Below are 20,267 nucleotides of genomic sequence, written 5' to 3' on the forward strand. Positions count from 1 at the left end.
AAATAAGAGCAAAACGTTGTTGTACATAGTAAATTGCATGTAGTGTGTCAGGATCCTGGAATCGGGTCATTGTTTGAGAATGACAACTTTCATCAAACATCTGTAGATTAGGAAATGTGAAAACTCTGGAGAACAGCTCGGAAGTGTACAACCCAAACTTTGCACTCTCTGAAGGCAAACCAAAGGGGTCCAGGATGCCTGAGGCATTGAAAGCTAGGGCTTGCCAGTACCTGTTGTGTGAGGTCTTCAGGATGAAAATCAGGATCAAGCCTTGGTCTTGAAATAGTCTTGGGAAAAAAGTACATCTCATCTTAACACCATGCCTAGGCTGTTTGCTCCTCTCCCTGCTCCTCAAGGTTTCCCCTCCTGTTCTTCTGTGCTTTCCTTACTCCAAGTTCGTTCAGGTGGGATTGCACTGAGGGGTGGCCTCTGCTGGAGGTCAGCATGGCCTCCTGCAGACCACTGCCTGCCCAGCCACGGGAGTCCACGGGTGGGGAGGTAGCACTGGAGGGGACAGCAGAGGCCACCCCATGCGAGGCCAGGGACGCTGGGTGCAGACCCTCATCCATGTTTCACAGTATCTCTGATGCCATCTCTCCCAGGAGACCCCCAATAATCCTCCTGTCACAGGGTTGTCTCCTCCTGGCCATGTAGGAACCTCAGTCCCTTGTATATGTTTGCCTGTTGCCAGTTCATCCGGCACAACAGCAATGAAAAACGAAGCAATAAATTGAAGACCCCTGAAATCTGGACCTCTGCATTCAGTGAGGAGAGAAGACTCCTGCAGCTAACTGAAACGAGTGCAGACCCAATGGCCCTTACATGTTAGCCTAGAAAAAAAAAAACGGACTACAAGATTTTTTTTAAACTGTTAATTGACTAAATATTTCCTCTGCTACAGTTACATGAACCTAGACAGCCTTCGCTTGTGGGAAGCTGCTTCTTTATCGTCTCCTGGGGCAGACCTTGCACAGCAAAGCTTTCTCAGGCCAAAAGTGTTGCCAACAGGTGGACAGCCATCTTCTCCTGAAAGAGCTTCTGTTAACATCATTCTATTAATAGAATATGCTGATCGTCCTCAAACAAGGCCTCTGCTGAAAAGGGAAGTGAAGTAATTATCTAACTGTTCAAATAGAGAACAGTTTAAATAGAGAAGAAAAACCAGGACACTTAATCATCTTCCCATTTTACAGTGGTAGGTTATCATCATGAGAGGCAGGGCTTTACATTGGCAGGCTTTATCTGAAGGAAATGAAAGATAGAAGGGCATCAGGCATTGCTTTCATTTTTATTTGAGGCTTCCTTTTCTCAGTTGTCTGAAAACTTAAAGATAAGCTTAATAAAAGGAGATTTTCTCTTAACCAGAACCAGCCCCTCCAAAATCATTGTTTGCTGTCAACAAGACTCAGACCTCCGTGACTCTGCTGTGGGTGGAAGAAGGAGTGGCTGATTTCTTTGAAGTCTACTGCCAGCAGGCTGGATCTGGTCAGGAAACAAAAGTCCAGGTATGTATGCATCTCTTCTTTGGTTTCTGCTCTTCATCTCTGAAACTGAGACTGGGTCTTGCATCTTTCTGGTTTGTTGTCTGCTGCTTAGCATTTGTGTGTAAAGCCTAATGACATTTTATGCTCAGTACACAGGTTAGATCATTAAACCAAACGTGGTAAGGTGGTTCAGAATTAAACCTTTAAAAGCTAAACTACTAAAGCATTTCAAATACTAAAATATTTTGTTATTTTTCAATATTAAAATTGTCTTCTGTCTTATTGATGAGATTATAACTAGTTGGACAGAAGCTATGTGCATCCAACAGGGTGTCAGTCTTTGGCTAGTCATGAAAATGGCTCCAATATACCATGCAAAACGTAAAAGACCGCAAAACTAAGGGAATGTCAATGGGCAAGAAGGGAAAAAATGGTCAGGTAGCTTGATAAGGAATGGGAAAAATAGACATATTTAGATGCCATGAGAACTTTCATGCAGCATTTATTTCTGGCTTACTTTATTCCTGGTTTTGAGAACTGTTAACTGAAGTTCAATAGGACCTTCACTGCTATTCAACGAGTACCTTTATGCTGCAAATGTGGCTGCTTCTCATGTATTTTGTCTCTTAGAGTATTTCCTTCCAGACCCATCTTCTCAGCCTCACAAATGAACCTCCTTTTCTCTCTGTCCAGTTAGGTACCTGTGCTCAGAGGCCACCTGAATATCTGAGTGTTTAGATTGGTAATGTTGTTCAGTGAAGAACAGAGCAGTAGGAGTTTTAATTCCTTGACATTCAATGCTGTGCAACATATGAGGCTTACTTTGTGGCTTAGCTGACGGTATAGTGAATCACTGTGATTACATGCCGTGAAACATCATTCTGTCACGTGGACTGTCACACCTAATGGGGAATCATTCAGAAAAAAGTCAAATAACCCACTCAGACCACTGATTATCCCAAAAGAGACATATACACTCTTTAATCCTATGGAAGACCAGTCTGAATTATTTAATATTCTTTTTAAATTGAGAAAGGCACTGACTAAAGGAAAAAAAAAAGAAAGTTTAAATACACTTTAATCTTTTGGATAGTTTGGATTCCACATCTAGATTCCTGCTTTTTCACAATGAATAGCTTAAGATTGTGAAGTCATTATCCACTTAGAGATTCAAAATAATGATGTGATGAGGCAAGGAAGGTACCACAGGATTTGCAGCTTTAATGCAGAGCAGATCTGTTTTAAGAACATCAGGAAAAGACTGCTCTATTTGGCAGGAGCTTCAGTGGGTGTCTTGTTTGTTGACGTGAACATCTGGCACTGGGAAATGCACAGAGATTGTCAGCTCACCTCTCATTAGATTCATCACTGTCTTTTCTGTCTCTATGAAAAAAGGGGCAGGGCTCCTTTTTGAACTGTAAAAAGGGATGCTTTCCCATTAGAGCAGTGAAAATTCTTTACTTGTGATTTTCCATGCTAATTACATGAACATTTTTGTCCCTTTCCTCCATTTTTAAATCAGCAAAATGAAAAGCAACAGCTTTGCAGGTTTGAACATCTTGGGTTTTGCTTCACTAATTTAAATTTCCCAGAGGGGAAAATGGAAAACATCCAACCAAGTTCAATTGCCAAACTGTGGCCCCTCCTTTCAGCTCAGGGAATAAAAGTCCCCTCCCTTACACTCATGTGCATGTGATTTCATCTGTGTAATGCCCTCAGAATTGCACTGCAACAGGAACCCTTGCTAGTCTAGAAGGAGGCCATGAATGACAACAGGCCACTGCAAAAATCCAGTGCTCGGGACTCGTTACAGCATCTTGCATTGCCCATCCAGAGTGAGTTCCTTCATAAAACTTCTCCTTGTTCCCTTTCTAAAGCACAGTGTCCCTATTTTCACATCTGCAACCCACCCTCGGTTCTGCTGGAGAGTACAGAAAAGCTTCTGAGGACCTTAAGGAGCTATATCTTTAAGACAATGCATGTGTTGTATTTGTTTGGTTTTGCCATATCAGCATTTATGAAACACAAGATTGTTTACCAAGGACATAGTATAACATTGTTAAAACATTGTATAAAGATATTATGTAAAGAATTTCTACTACCTAGAAAAACTGAGGTGTGGCATACCTTATCATGGTTATTACCCAAAGGCTTTGCTCTAGCTTTGTTTTTCACCTTGGCCGTGTGAAAGGCTCATAGGTCTTCACATCCAGAGGAACTGCCTCAGAGGCAGAGATGACACTTATTCATACGAGGGTGCGGAGATTGCAACTACCTTGGCCACACTTTGAATAAAAATAACTTTATTTTCCTCCTACCTGTACGGCTTAGTAACCAGAGCTCATGAGCTCCGCCCACCTCTGGGGATGTCCTGGGGGTCGCAGTGCCTTCCCCCACCATGTATGTGCCTCAGCAACCCCCTACAAGGCACCCTCTGCCCTCCCCAAGGGGCCCTGGGGCTCCCTGGGGTGCTCTGGGCTGTTCCTGCTGCTGTTTTCACCACGGTGCCTCTCCCCTCTTCTGCCAGACTGCCAGGCTACCTGCCTATTTTCAAGGGCAGGCCCTGGTTACCTTCCCTGGGTTTCAAAGTGCTGGTTTCTTTCACCAGATCTGACTTTACCTGGTCAAATATATGGGTGGAGAGGGGAGCACTGATTTGTGCTCTTGCGTTTACAGGAGAGGCAAACTTCTGTGTATTTTTCCCCATGTCTGCAGGAACCTGTCACTGTCTCTTCCCATGTAGTGACTATTTCCAGCCTAACCCCTGCCACTTCCTACAACTGCAGTGTGACCACCTTCAGCCACAATAGCCCCAGCATCCCCACTTTCATTGCGGTTTCCACCATGGGTAAGCAGCACTTCCCTCTTTCTTCTTCCTTCTCCAGGTACAACATCTCTTTCTCCTTGCTTTCTAAAGCTGTTCTCGGTAATGGTGGCCCCATGGGTTGTTTGTATCATGGAAAGGCAGCCAGATGTGGATGGGATGGGGAAGCAGCTTTAAAAAGTTCTTAGAAAAATCCCCGCTGGGGAGGGTTGACTTGGAAAAATATAAACTAGAAGCTCAGTCCTCTACTGGGTTTTAGAAATCAGGAACCTAGTTTGTGGTGTCAAGGCTGAACATCAGGGAGCTGCTTGATGACAGTTATGGAGAAAAATGTCTTCTCAGCCAAGCCCAAACAAGAGGAAAATCACATTTATAAGCTGCTAAGGCAAAAAATCACTTTCTGCTTTCAGTGAAGAAGTGGAGATAGGGTGAGAGAGAAGGAGAAGGGCCACTGCAGGATCTCGAGCAGTCACACCCTGAAGGGATAGCTCTTGATGGAGGCTCCCCGGGCATGTCACGAAGCCTGGCTCTGTACTGACTCTGAAGAAAGAATATCAGTGTCAAACTGCCCAGGGCACTGGACTTTTCTTTAAAATCTCCCCTTCAGAATGATCAGTGTCATCTCTGCTTAGTTAGGGAGTCATGTAGCTTTAGTCACTGGTCCTATGCATCATACACCGCTCCATGCTGGAGTTCAGTGTCTGATATTAGCTTAAAAATCTCCATGATTTTTAATCTAAAAAATGCTTCTCTAGACAATTGTGGATGTAAAGTTATTCTGACCAAGTAAAGTAGAGAGGGTTTCTTATATAACGAGCAGAACAGGGTATCTGGTCTCGTAGTACAGTCGATAAGCATGTAATATGGAACAAAAATAAATCAAGGTTTTGTTATTGAGAGTTGATTCCAGCTTTTATTTAAAACAGAATATTTTGTTAAAATTTATTTGTCAAAGTAATTCAATCAGTTTCATACCAGTGTATTGGAGAGCCTCAGCCTGTTATTTTGCTTTTGAGTGAGAAAAGGTATTGATTATTGTTGAAGAACAACTTCAGAGTTGAAATGTGCTTTGGTGACATAGATGATGATGAATATCTGTATTTTATATTTCCTTCACCCTTTTCTCTTGTGTTATGAATGTCAGTTAAAAAGGAACAAAAAAACTTTGGCAGAACATGCCAAAGTTTAACAAAATGCCAGAGTGAAGTCATTTCCCCACAGAAATTTTGTAAGAGCAATAACTAGTCAAAACCTCCCTTTATCTCTAGTGGTAGATTTTTCTCTCTGTAACACTCCAGGCTGAATGAGATCAGTTCAGAAAAATAACACTATCAACATTCAGGGAAAAAAAAAAAACCCAAACCGTCAGCGCTTCTGAATTGAATAACCAAGAGTCCTTGTTTGTATGTACAGTCACTGAGATGAATCCCAACGTAGTAGTAATCTCTGTGTTAGCCATCCTAAGTATCCTTCTGATTGGACTGCTGCTGGTGACTCTTGTTGTACTCAGGAGAAAACATCTACAAATGGCCAGGTAAGTCCAGATTTATGCTAATTCCAAAAATTTCAGACACCACCACACACATCATGGCAATAGTTGCAGTTAAGGATGCTTGTGTGCATGGGTGCTGCTCGAGATGCTTGTGAACAGAATACCTTCAAAATAGTTGTCTTGCTGTTGTTTAGGAGTAGCATGTTTTCTCTATCTACTTTCATTCTTGACCTGAGTTACAAGCCTCAACCTTTTGTCTCATTTTGAGCTTTGCAAGATTAGGTCTATAAGAAGTGCAGTCACTTATTACAAAAGGGTTGCGTCAGGAACCTAAACGATAATTAGGATCTGAGGCAACTGGGCATGAGCAGGACATCAAGATGCTTTGCAAATCTTTCATATGGTTTGGAACAGGAGATTTTCCATATCAACAGGTAAGATGGCTTGTTCATCAGGTCCAGGATGCTGCATTTCAGAGGCCATGTAAGGCCTGAGCCCTGGCAGCCAAACCCCTAGGACGAGGAAGGTTGTGCCCAGGACCCTGAGAGTCTCTCTCTGGAGCATCTGCCAGTCTGCCCCCAGATCCTGGTCTTCCAGTTGTCCAGATTCTGCATTCATGTGGCTTCCTTCCTATGGGAACTGCAGCATGGGAAAGAGCATATGGGCTCACCTAGATCTTGTCTTTCTGTGCAGTCAGGATGCAGCCAAATATACACTGAGACCCACAAATCCAGAAGGGATGTCAGGTCCTGCTGTTCACCTATAACATTAATGATCCCAATTTGTTGTGTCATACAGATGAAGGGAAAAATTATCTGGTAGAGGTAAACCTTTTTTTACAGAACCTGCGTTTCCTTCAGCTATCTGCACCAATCATTTGTACCTGAATATTGAAATTCAGTTTCCTTTTCCTGGTGGTCTTACCTGTCACAGTTCACTTTAATGTGGCTTATGTGAGTGAACTGTGGAAGTTTCTCCAAACCCTTGATATGTGGTTCACCTCCTGGTTTTGGAAGTGTCCTGGAGTCTTCATCCTTTTATAATCTATGTAATATATTAAATATATTTTATATTAATTTACTGTCCTGTGTCAAGAAAGGAAATGATTTCACATAAAAAAACTTATGTGAAGAATCTTGCACTTGGCTACTTAGCAGACACTGCATTTTATGTGTCGTGCCTTGGCTATGTATTCCGTGCAACAGATGACTACATCACACATATTTTGCAGGCTATATCTCTTTCAGAAAACATTATGTGGTTTGTTCCTTTTACATGTAACTGGCTCTGTGAAAATCCCAGCTAAATTCATTCTCTTTCCTATTTAATTACTGTGCAGGCAGCCCAAAGCTTTTTCTTTTTCTGTTTGCTGCTTCTAGTCACAGAAGATAAAAACCCCAGAAGGAAATTAAAAAAGTAAATACAGTAAGAAGCTGCAAGCAATTGTTTGCTTAAATCAAGGAATCAAAAATAGCCAAGTCGGTTTATCATTTGTAGCTGAAAATAATGGACTTGTAAACTCTCTGGAATGTTATTCAGGAAATTCAGGTTTTTTCCACAATTATTTTGTGAACTCAAAATTGCCATGATCCTGTCAAATGGAGACAATTATACATCTTCTCCTTAGAGTTGGGACAGTGAATATTTAGTATAGAAAGGTAAATATTTAGCATGTGTACTTAGGCCAGCAGTATAGCGCCAGACTATAGCAAACCCAAATCTGGACAGAAGATGAGGTCTATCTGAGATCTTTATTAGCAACTTCTCCCTTGTTTCACTCTTTTTAAGCATTATTAGGAAACCTGATCTCAGGTGGTGTTAAATATTTATTGGTTTTGGATGAATATGTTAAGGGATTTCAGTTATGTTTATCACAGATTATCTCAGACCTAGTCACAGATGTGGGTGTTCAGCACTTCTCCACAACTCCAAGAGTTCTCTTAAATCAATGTCATTGCAAGCGTTGTGAATCCAAAATGGTAACTTTGTGCCTAATGGTCTTCCTGAAACAGGGAGTGCGGGGCTGGAACCTTTGTCAATTTTGCATCTTTAGAGAGAGACGGAAAGCTTCCCTATAATTGGTGAGTGTTTGAAGCAAAGCTTTTAATTATGTTTTTCCCCATCTCTGCTTTTTGGCAAATATGATCTTTAATTTTAAGTGCTTATTTTTTGTGTCATCACTGTCAATCTTTAAGATAAAACTACTATACCTGTTATTTTAGTATTTTATTTCTTGAATGATGACTCAAGACTATGTATTCTGTCACCTGCTATTTTTAGTAGGGAATGATGTATATACATGTCAACCAAGTTGCATAGATGTGTTTTGGGAGGGTATTTTTTTTCCTTTCTCTTACAGACATATTTCCTAAAATAACACAGGTGTAGAAACTTGATCTATAAATCCATTAGCACTTCCATAGAGATGTATTTACATCCAGGAGTAAGCTTGCCTGTAGATGACCAATTAGCAACTGTCTTCATGCAGTGCTGTTAATTAATTTTTCCTTGCATTGCAAGACAAGGACAAGCCAAATATTTACTGTAACTTAATGTTCAGTGCTGTTGAAAAGACTCAAAAAAACCCCATATTCTTGCTAGTCTAGAAAACCACCTGCAAGAGTTGCAGGCACTGACTATGGACTCCAAACCATCACTGACACCATCAGCCGAAGAGAAGTATTTGAACAAAGAAGTCTGTAGGATTAGGTTTTATAGAAGCAAAAGGGCTCTGAGAGCTACCTGACTGGCACCATTTCCATTCCTATTTTGATAATCAAATGGGTGCTAATGACTGACCCAAGGTTTACTGTTTTGTTATTAGCAATCTCTGCAAAAACTTCTTCTCTTTCAAGGCAAGTCCAAACGTAGATATTTAAATACTATTTAAATATTTTATCCTGTACAGATATTTTATATCCATACAGTATATGGGGCTGACAGATATTTTATACTGTCAGCCCCATTCCAGTATGTAGGAAGAAGAAAATATGCGCCTTGGTTTTACACCTATGGTCAGCTTTGTTGACAGCCAAGAAGTTGGAAAGAGGAGTTGGTGTGCAGGGAACTGCTTTTATGATCTCATAGGACACAGTCTGCCAGCAAGGACAGGATTAAATGGATTGACACTGCACCACAACAAGCCTTTTGCTAATAAGCGTACAAACTGAACTAACAAGCCCAGCAAATCTTGTCAATACCTCACTGTGCTGCTAATTAACTGGATATTAAACGAGCTTCACTTGCTTGGTTTAGCTTTAATAGCAGCCAGCTGTATGGAGTACAAACTAATCTCTCTTTCAGCTTCTCTTGCTTGGCCTATATTAATGGCAAAGGAGGCAGAAGATCAAACACTCATGTTAATTAAATATCCAACCTTGAATCAAATGATTAAACTAGCAACAGATGTTATTAAAACCATAAAAGGCTGTTTTATGAGAAGGGGAATTAATTAATAGGTTTGGATGTGAAAGTGAAGGTTCTTGTTGCTTGATTTAGTGTATGTGTATGTATGGGTGTATATATATGTGTGTATATATGCATATATTTATACATACATAAATGATGTTATAAAAATATAAATTGGGGAAAATATTCCTGCTTAATATCTCCACAAATTTTTGGTAACTGAAGGCAGTGTGCCCTAACCTTATGGTTCTGACTTCTCTGAGAGTTAGTAAAGCTATCTTGTTTTGTGTGCCTCTGTTGTCTAATGTCAAGACCAGATTCACTGTCCATCCAGGCAGCCAAATAGAAAATATGGCCCTAAAGACAGGTAGAAGGATTAAGAAACCCACTAGCTTCCCTAGTAAGGGAGCTATGGGCGTATCCACTGATTCTTAAGGAAAGCTCAGCTCAGCAGAGTTTTCAGGATTTGAGCAATCTCTACATCTCTTTCTTTTAATTAAAATTGTTCAGTACATCTGAGCAGTAGGTGGAAGACTATAAAATTTGAGGAAACCAATATTGTATTTATTGGGCAATTATGTATTTTTCATATGTTGAATGAAATCAATTGTTTTAGATGTCGGAGTTCCTAATCTGTGAACAATATAAGTAGGTCTGCAAGCACGTTAGCTTGTGATTTGATAAAGTGTGGAAATGTCTCATGATGATTTGACAAAGAAAGAAGACCCAGGCTTGAATAATTCCTTCTGCCGCTGTAGGCAAGAGGAAGTAAAAACCTCACTTGGAGTTTCCCAAAGGAAAGAGGAGTATTCCGGCAACTTCATCACTTCTCCCTTCTAAGCCTAATGAAAACCTCTCTGTGGCACTGCTTATGGAAACCCAAATTTCATCCCCAGTCCAGTCCCGTAGAAACCCTAACAACAGATTAGCCCTAAGGCCCTGACGTTGCAACCACTATGGCATATGATTAACTAGAAAGGGCTCTCGCTTCTGGCTGACCCACACAATCCCTACCAACGCCTGGGGAACGTGCCCTGCAGAAACTGCGCTGCCCATTTGCTCTTCAGCAGCAAAACTCATTAAAGCATAACTTGGAGTTTTCACTGCCTGGGCAGAAGTTTTCCACCACTGGTAGGAAGATTAACATTTGAGATTATTACATTTGGTGTGACTTGCTTATCAGGGAAAACACAGTATCTACTGACTACTTAAGAGCCAAGAGTACTGAAAAAGGCAATTTCACTTTGTGGTTCCTCTTTAGAACAGTTGTAGAAGGATGGTATTGCTTTTAGGACAGCAGATGTTCTGACAGGTAGAAAACATGCTGAGGGTGTATTTGGCAAAAAATCCTACTACTGGGGCAATTTTTGTTTAAGTTTCGTGAGCTTTTCACGTTTGCAAAGTACCTGTAGCCCACTCCACCAATAGGTAGAACAGGCCTGAGTGGGTTTCCTGGATTAATGCACAGCAGAATCTGGTAAACAGGTTGCAAACAGAGAAGTTTAGAATTATTTTGAACTCAGATTTCCTTTAGCCACAGTGAAACCTGCTGTGAATAGTTATTCATAGAAACCACAGTTAGAAGTTCAAATAATGTTTTGCTGAAAACCTAGGAGAGAATTTAAAGCACTTAAAAATGGGACTCTGCAAAATGTAATATGGATGTTTTCAGAAATCTGACTCAATAGAGGGTATTAAGAGATATTGGAATGATCTGAATTTACCTCTGATACAGATGTTCTGATATCCACAGGATCACTTGCAGGAGCAAACGTGGGAGGTTATCATAGTTGTACATGGTGAAAACAAACTATGTCTGTCCTGAAATATCTCAAAACATCAGAAAATAGACTTAGCACCACCTATGTAATGGCCATAAACCTGTGGATGAAATTTTAAAACACATTTTACTCTCTGAAAATCTGCCAGTTTATCAATTAACAGTGATTTAGAATAACAGGCCTGAGTCAATACCATAAAACACATTTATTTTGATCATATAGAGTTTTATGTTGGATAGCTGAAAATCCTGCATAGGCTGTCAGGTTGAGGAGTAAAAATTCTATGGATGCTAATAATATTCTTATGAAGTAAGTAAGAGGAAGCCTTTATGGGTTTAGCTGATTTTTAAAATAGAATTTGGTGATCTCCTGATTTCTGTTTGTCTTACTAACTCTCCTCACTTTTTCATCTTTATGTATGTTATTTATTAATGCTCACAGGCGTAGAAGTGTATTTGCTTTCCTAACTCTGCTACCCTCATGCCTTTGGACTGATTATCTTTTGGCATTTTATATTAATCCTTGGTAAGTGATTTACTTGTTTTTCCATATGCAATGTGTAAACAATGTTAATTTCTATTACATGAAAAATGTGTGATACCTTTGTTTTCAAATGGGTCAATGCTTTTGAAGATATAATTTTCTTGTACTAGAACATGGATTGGAGAGGATGTGGGTATCAAAGTATTTGCTACCCTGCTTCATCTAGTTTGTCTGTTTATGCTCCAACCCATTTTGGTATTAAAAAGCTAATCCTACAGTGGTCATCATATCCATCTCATTGCTCTCTTTGCGATTTTTGCCACTTCATTATAAGTCCTGGCTTCTTCTGTCCCAGTTATTCATCTGTTCATTGCCTGGCATTGCCGCCTGCTGCTGCTGCTTTTCTATTACTAAAATTGCTTGATCGTGCCCCACCCGTTTGGTGTGTGATGTCAAATACCTTAGTTTTTAAAGGTGTGGTTATGCTCTCCGGACATCAGTAAAAGTTTTGCTTTTGGAAACAACAGTTCACTGAGAATCGATACAAACTAGCAGTCCCAAAGTGTAAAAATTGGGTCACTGTATGCATGTCTCTGTGTGTATGTGTGTATATTTAATAGTTTAGTCTGTAAATAATTTATAAAGACTTAGTAAACGACTGATCGGGTTTTTTGAAAATACCTAACCAACAAAGCCACAGCCTCTATTTAGAACCAGAACTGTTTTACAAACTGTTTAACAAATAATTACAATTGGCTATGATCTAAAAATGCTTAATTTATATAAAAAGAAACTTAAGTTCCTGATGGTCTTGAGTCCAAGGTATAGTGATTTACAAAAACATGGTACTGGAGTTAAGATTTACTTTTGACCAGACACTTTCCCTGGTGTTACCGTACGGCACCAAAGCCCTGGCAGGCAGTCATCAACATCTTCAGCATAGGGATTTCTGAGACTGGTTTTCCTTGGGTCACATTGAGTCTGTAGAAAAACCCATCTAAATTTTCAGTGGGCCCAGAAATGAGTGGGTTTATGTAACTAAAGAAAGGTCCATTTCTTCTCCCATGAAAATAAAAGCATGTTCTCCACATACACCCAGCTGAAGAGCAGATGGAAGTCTTCCACATCTCTCCAAGGCTAATATTATATTGACTTGTAACTTGTCTGACATAAACTCAACTATCGGAGCTGCACAGTGATGAAGGATCAGGCAAGCGGTTTATTGTTGTGGAGGTCGCACTGATCTCTCTTAACTCTCTAATGGTCGAGAAGCCCAAGGTGGCCACTGTCAATGGCACTGGTGCAGAGAGTCATCATCTCTTTTTGCCCCTTTGCCTCTTTTTAATGTGCATTAATATGCATCAACTCACCTTTCCAGATGTGTGTCTTTCTTCAGAGGTTTCCTCTTCAATAAAGCTACCTAGATGACCAAGTTTAAAGGAGCTGAAGTTGAATGAGAGGAGATTAATCCCTCTCTTTGTATTTTACTCTGTAGGGTAAATGGAAGAATAGATGAAACGCCAGCTAATGTTTCAAATGTCTTTGTTTTTCACACAAGTTGGTTTAAAACATTTATGAACATTCAGGAAACAATTGCAATGCTAAGAAACAAAGGCCTCTTGAGACTATCAAAGTACAAGAAATTGTTGCTGAGAAATGGATGTCAATCATTTGTTTTATTGCCTCTTGAAGTGTTCCTTGGAGAAGTGTTCTTAGAAGCATTCCCATCATAAACAGCATTTAGATATTTTTTTCTTTTGAAATGAATTCTAATGTGCCCAACATTAAAAGGTTTACCACAGTCACAGGGGGTAGAAAAGAAATGTCTTGAATAATTTAGAGAAATTAATTTTAAGATTTCGTTGGAAAAAACCTTTGAAGATGTAGAATAAATTCTGCTAGGCTATGTGTATAGTATAGTAGTACACATGTATGTACAGATACATATAGTACACATGAATGTACAGATACTATACAGATATTATCTATATAGACAACATGGTAGGCTGAAGCGGTTTGTAATATTTGCAAATTAAAGCTTTGCCAAGTAAATCTCCACATTAAGGTAAAGCTCGTATTGCTATAGCTGTTGTTAACTCTGCAAGCAAAGCTCCACATCTAAATGGAAATGTACCTTGACAAGGTAGCAAAATCACTACAGGTTGTGGCTGCTCCAAAACCTGAACATTTTGTAAAACTTAATTTTGGAAATGAATGATTTTTGTCTTTTTTTAAATTTCATTTCTAAATTTAGCAGGGTAGAAAAATAAAAATACTCCACTTTTTAATATTTCTTTCTCTGTATTTTCATTGTTCTGAAATTAAAAGTCTTCACCTTTAATTTACTAATTGAAGCTGTGACCCAAGTTATCTAGAAATCATTTTAATATCATCATGAAATTAAAAATAGCATCATTATAATGTGATGAATGAACAGATATTGTTTAATGCCCAGGAGAAAAAAAATGACACTTCTAAAATCCCTCTGAGTAAGCAAGAATCTATTTGTGATCTGTGGCTGGTTTAACAGGGGGGATCAGTGTTTTCAGACCTTTAGCCAAATTATTTCAGGGTGCTCACTTTGTGCATTTAGTCTGATTGATTGCTTAACTTCTTTGTGGCAACAACAAAATGAACACCCACCCCCCCCCTCCAAAAATGACGTGGTGGTGGTTAGTGTAGTGCAGTTCTTAAGTCCATATCTTATGGGTTATACTGCTTAACACGCTCATAAGCTTGCTCGCAACTGTCGCTAGTGAATTATATCACTTATAAATCATGTGAAAACAGTGTATTACATGACTGGCATAATTATCTCTAGCTGTTAAGAGTCAATTAAAGTTATCTAAGGTTTAAGCTTGAGTCCCGCTGAAGTCAGTAAGATATTTGCCATTGTCTTCATCGATCATCATAAGCAGGTTGTGAAATGGGTGAGAAGTAGCGTTCGGGCCCTTTCCTTTTTCCTTCACCCTTCCTTGAATTTGCAAATGGTGGTCTTCTCCCTTTACCCAACAGACGCTTCTCGTTCCTGGTTGCTCTCTAGTGTTGGCAGCCAGTTTCCCAGCCCGCTAGAGCTGGAGCAGAGCAGCGTGGGGGGCACCGTGGTGCCCCGTCCCCTGCAACAGCACAGCCCCCTGCCAAGCTCGGCCGGGCTCGGGCCCCGGGGACTCAGCCCCAGCCCACCTGAAGCCAACGGCGCTGTTGGGTCAGCATTTGTGGAGGACCCATTGCTTATGTTGGGCACATGTTTTCCCTTTCACAAGCAGGTCCTTCTCAGAGCCACAGAACGGAAAACGCATCCCATTGGTGTCAATGGAAGTTTTGCTATCAGCTTAAAAATGTCCAAGATAATATCACCAATCTCATCCTGAGTCTGATGGTGACCAGAAAACATACGTTCTTAAATCAGTACTAACTTTGAATAAAGACTATACAATAGTTTAATGAATGAATGAAAAACACTTCTTTTTTATTTACAGGAGTAAAAACGGATTAAAGAAGAGAAAGCTGACCAAGTATGTAACTTCTTTGATATTTAAAGAAATAATAAAAAAAAAAAATCACCTTAGACTAAACATGCATTATGGAGTACGTGGTATAATGATATTACAGTTACAGATACAGAAAACTTCTTGGTAAACACATCCTGAGAGAGATATCTGAAGGTGGAAAACAAACAATAATTGGACAAAAGCAATTCTTCTCAACAGATAGGTTGCGGTAAAACAGCTCCTTACTGATAGAAAATTAGTCATCGGGGAAAAGATCAATTATCCATCTTAGTGATTCCAACAGAGCTTACCCGTAGTTAAAAATGACAAATGGTGAAAAACTGGGATACATTTGTTTCTAGTGATATTTCCCTCTTGACATGAGGCTCTCATTACGGTTGTTGCTAGAACATTATATCATTAATGCTAACGAGTAAACAGGAGTAATTAAGTGGTGATAAGACAGGTTCCTTTGGGCATATTGCCTCAAAGTAAATGAAAAGATTACTGTGTACATGCTTCAGTAGCTTGTAAATTAGAGCATGATAATTAGGTGAGGGAAGCTGTTTACCTGTGTTTCGTTATTCAGAGCGTTAGCCTAATTATTTCTCCATTATGTTCAGAGGCTGTTCCTGTACTAACAGATAGACCCTCACCTGGCGAAAAAGTGTGCAGAATGATGGGAGTCGCTAAATCAAGGCTAATTTATACCTGCTGAAACTCTGCATGGTTTTGTATAGTTTTATGCCACTTTTTTAGCCACCATCTCTGGGAGGAGAATTTGACCTCTAATGACAAATGTGTATAGTTCTCAAAGCCAGCAGAGGAAGCAGTCACAACAGTGGCATCCAAAATGCTATTTTAAGGGATTTCTTTGTGGACTTTCTAAAAAAAATCAAAACCCAAATATGAAATCCATTTTCCTGCATGAGCAAAGCTCAGATGAATTTTGCCAGATGTGAGAATATCTGAAAGCAACATTTTACATGGCACAAGAGGCAACTTCAATGAAGCAGCAGCTGCCCTGGTGCCAGAAGCACGCTGGTGGGGTGGCACGGGGAGTGGGTCTGCGATGGGGTGCTGGATTAACGCTTATTGCGCTGCCACCTGTGCCTTGGGGACATACCCACCTGCAAAAGTTGTTCAGGGGCCAGGGAACCATAGGAAGGGTGCATGGGCCATTCCCCTTGCCTCGGCCCAGTGGTTTCCCTTGGGTAGGACAACTCCAACCCCCCCAAACCAGGGTGCTTACTATCGTCATCAGCACCAGCAGCTGCAGCATTCCGCTCAGCCAGAAGGATCAGCACCCCTCTCTCAGCCTCTCTTTCTGGTGCCGTTATGGTAGGATGCAGGTAATGAGCAATATGCCCACCATTTGGTGGCACTGAACCACAAGATTTTTTTGCCTCTTTATTGTTGCTTTCTAGCATTAACAGTTGCAAATACATACTCATGACTCCATAGTATTCTGGGGGAAAATAGAAATAAAATGCAGTAAAAAAGTTTATTCTTTTTCTTAATTTCTGTGTGTTTTTCTTTTAAAGCCCTGTCCAGTTGGATGATTTTGATGGCTACATCAAGGATATGGCCAAAGATTCAGATTATAAATTTTCTCTGCAATTTGAGGTAAATCTGTGGGGACTCCGTCCTCTCCTAGCTGCCACGCTTAGATCAGCATTTTCCAGATGTTAGGTTTCTGTGGTGTGTTCCTGTATTCTGTGTTGTTTAATGTGCGCTGTTGCTGGGTGGGTCAGCTTCACTTCAAGTTCTGCAGAATTTAAAAGCGGGCCGCGGTGTTGTTAAAGACTGCATTTAGTAAGCCGATTTGAGTGGCTCATCACATTCAATTCCAGATGACTGTCAGACTGACACCCTTCCTTTAAGTTTAGGACGTGCTGGCAGCCTGAACTGGATTCAGGATTTTAATGCCTTTGTTTTGTTTATTTAATGCCCTCAATTTGAGGGGCAGCACTGGAAAGAGAAGGTAATATCAGAAATCTCTTTAAGAGCAAGGAGGTCTCTCTAAGACCAGTTCAGGTACATTCTTTTAATTACCCAGAATTTAAAGTCAGGTTAGTAGTATAAAACTAAAAAGCTCCTATCCTAGAGCTAGCTCCCGAAGATTTAAACATGGAAGGGGGTGGGGAGGACTGTCAGTTACCACCGTTCTGGGTGGCTGACATGTTCCCTTTTGACACGTTCTACCAGTGAGAAGTCCTCTGATGCATCATATATTACATGTAACTACTGAAGGCAATGACTAGAAAGATCTTCCAAGCATTCCCCGGCATCAAGATCAAAAGCCACTTGAGGACTTGAAGAAAGCCCTTTAAGTGGGGTGGATGACCACCACAGCATAATTTATCAGCCCCTGGAGTGACCTATTTTGGCTAACTAAGTGCAGGTGGAGAGGAGCAGCCCGCAGTCCCAGCCTTGGATGGCAGCGGTGCGTTGGCAGCGTCAGCAGGAGAGGCCACATCTTTGCTCTCTAGCTGCTTGCAGCCAAACTCAGAGGCATCAGATAAGGAAAGTCAGTGTAATCCTGCTGTCAGTTTATAAAGTGATTTATGAACATTTTCAGTCTGGTACCTGCCACAAGTAATCACTTCACAAAGAATTATTTTTTGAGTGTTTGTGAGTTTAACCTTGGCGGTTTTCTTTCTGTTACCCCAGGAGCTAAAACTGATTGGGCTTGACATACCCCACTTTGCTGCTGATCTTCCCATGAATCGCTGTAAAAATCGCTACACAAATATCCTGCCGTGTAAGTACGATACTTACAGGCTCCTGCTAAAGTCCCTTGAGAGGGAAAGAAGAGTTTTAATAAGAGAACTGGAGAATCAGGACAGATTTTCTGACTGATAAAAGCCTGTTCTAACACCTGCCCTTAGAGACAACCAGGCAGTAGATGGTTTTTGTTAGCTTTGAAGAGACATAGCTTTCTGGGGATGTTTATCAAGACAGGAGTTTGGAGGTGAGAAACACAAGGTCGTTTCTACTACTGAGTAGTGTTACTATAGTTTTCTTATGATTTTAATGAAACCTAAGGGAGCCCAAAGGGACGGCAGTTGGAGGGTGTATTTTGCAGAACAGTAATGATGGCGCATCCATGTAGTGTTTACTGAAGCAGGCATTGCTCTCTGTTGGTAAATATGAGCATTCTCTATTTTTTTAATAGATTTTTTTTTCAGATTTTATAGGATTAATTTTAATTTTGCCTAGTTGGAGATGAGTGCTGTGTTTGAGAGCCAATTTTTTTTTTCTTTTACAGATGATTTTAGTCGTGTCCGATTAGTTTCAATGAATGAAGAAGAGGGATCTGACTACATTAACGCCAACTACATTCCTGTGAGTAAAGAGACTTGGTCAGTGTAAAGAACAGTCCCCTGCACAGCAGTTAGAGTGTGTCACCTGCAAATAGCACAATATAAATACCTCCATCCCTGGAGGTATTTAAAGGACGTTTGGATGAGGTGCTTAGAGACATGGTGTAGTGGTGGTTTTGGCAGTATTAGGTTTATGGTTGGACTCGATGATCTTAAAGGTCTTTTCCAACCTATATGATTCTGTGATTCTGTGATATCTCTGAGAAGCTCAAACACGTTCTCAGCATCTCTTCAGCTTCCAATATTTTGCCTGCAGGGAACTGTACTTTTCGCCAGCCATCAAAAAAAAAAAAAAAAAAGAAAAAAAGAAAGGAGTGGGGGAAGATTTTTGGCAAATTTTGCCACAGCAGCACTGGGTGAGCTGTGTGTGAATCTTTGTGAAACCTAGATTGGACTGGTAGAGAAATGGGGAGGTGGGAATGTTAAGTGGTCCAGTGGCTTTTTAAGTCAGCTAGGAAAAACATAAGGAACTTTAAAGAAATTTTTCCAGGTTTCTACAGCACATGGAAAAAGGATTAAGGCAGACACTCCACAACTGACAAAATGCACACAGCCCAGATGGTGCGTGGAAAGCTTCTGCTTTCTGCCTCATCTCTGGTGCTCCCAGTGTGCCTCCCTCTGCCTGGCATAGAGCGGCCATTTACCAGGGACTAGCACCCCGAGTTTTCGGATGATTAAAGTATACGCAGAGCTGTAGTCAAAGAGTTTGACGCTGGGGGTGGGCTAAAACCGCGTCAGCTCTTTCTGCTCTCACCTGAGCTTGTGCAGTCACTTAGGCTTATCCCTGCCACTGCCACAAAGGCTTGCCCCTCTGTTATCCCTGCCTTGCTGTGGCTCAGGCTAAGCTGTGTTAGGGAGAGCAACGTCCACTGGGTTGCTCTGCATGGAGAGGAGGCAGGACAGTACAGCATCCACTTAGAAAAAGACCTTTCACTTGGGGACCACAGACAGACGAGCATTTCTGCACCCTTGCCGTGAACAGAGGACAGAGCTGGCCCTGGCTGTGCTGGAGAGAGCTGAGTCAGCATTATGGAAAAGGGAGGAGCCCTCAGATGAGTCAGTGAAACCACTTCTTTGCCCCTGTGGCATTGCCCATGCATGTGCCGCTGAGCACGTTGCCTTTACACACTTTCTATGTGTCAAGAGCATAAACCTAAACACCCAAGCTGCAAGTGCTTGAGCTCGCAGTGAATCAAGAAAGAAAAATGTTCGAGCCTTCAAAAGCATGACTCACAGCTGAGGAAACTTCTATGACATGGGATTATGGATAATAGGATTTTATGTAGTGGTCCTTTTCAGATTGCTCAGTTCCTTTTTATAGTTTACATCTCTTTAGTTCTACTTATAGCATAATGCTGACCGTAGAAACTGGGCCAGACTTGTCACCTTAATGCTTGGCTTCTCCTGACAATTGCTTCTCCACTGAGTACCTGCCTCCAAACACAGATACAAGTAGTGACCTGTGTCTCTGTGATAACAGAGATTTGACACTTAGGTCAGACATAGCCCCTGCAGACAAACAAACAGCAAATTCTGTGTAGTGCAAAAACTCAGAATGAGCTGACTTCTAGAGATGTCTGGAGGAAGCCATTTATGGAAAGTGCTCCCAAATCACCAATATTTTTACAATCCGCATACTGTGGTAGCACAGAAATTGCCCAATTTACATGGAATCATGCTGTGTGTTGGAAGTATCTTTTGCTCTTATTAGGAATATCAAATAACTTTCCAAATGCAGTTTTGATGATACAATCTCAGCAAATGTGGTTATGGCAGATGCCACAACGGCCATTCTGCGGACCTTTTATAATAGTCTTTACAACAGTCTTTTGGTTTTGGAGAGGGGAAGGAGTCTTTCCAACTAAAAGCATGTTGATAGGGATAGGAGAAGGAATACATGGATATAAAGCATCTGAGC

The 20,267-nt window shown here is 40.8% G+C and overlaps 1 protein-coding gene across 1 annotated transcript in view; it reads left to right on the top strand.

Annotated features, from left to right (window-relative positions):
• PTPRO (protein tyrosine phosphatase receptor type O) overlaps positions 1 to 20,267 on the top strand; it is a 154,100-nt gene that overhangs the window by 123,328 nt on the left and 10,505 nt on the right. The window contains 8 exon segments of the mRNA XM_075491720.1: positions 1,366 to 1,505; positions 4,200 to 4,332; positions 5,722 to 5,842; positions 7,813 to 7,881; positions 14,952 to 14,987; positions 16,508 to 16,589; positions 17,637 to 17,727; positions 18,235 to 18,311. Coding sequence (XP_075347835.1) covers positions 1,366 to 1,505; positions 4,200 to 4,332; positions 5,722 to 5,842; positions 7,813 to 7,881; positions 14,952 to 14,987; positions 16,508 to 16,589; positions 17,637 to 17,727; positions 18,235 to 18,311 — 749 coding nt within the window.

This window comes from Mycteria americana, chromosome 1 (genome assembly GCF_035582795.1).
Source record: "Mycteria americana isolate JAX WOST 10 ecotype Jacksonville Zoo and Gardens chromosome 1, USCA_MyAme_1.0, whole genome shotgun sequence".
NCBI classification, from domain to species: domain Eukaryota; kingdom Metazoa; phylum Chordata; class Aves; order Ciconiiformes; family Ciconiidae; genus Mycteria; species Mycteria americana.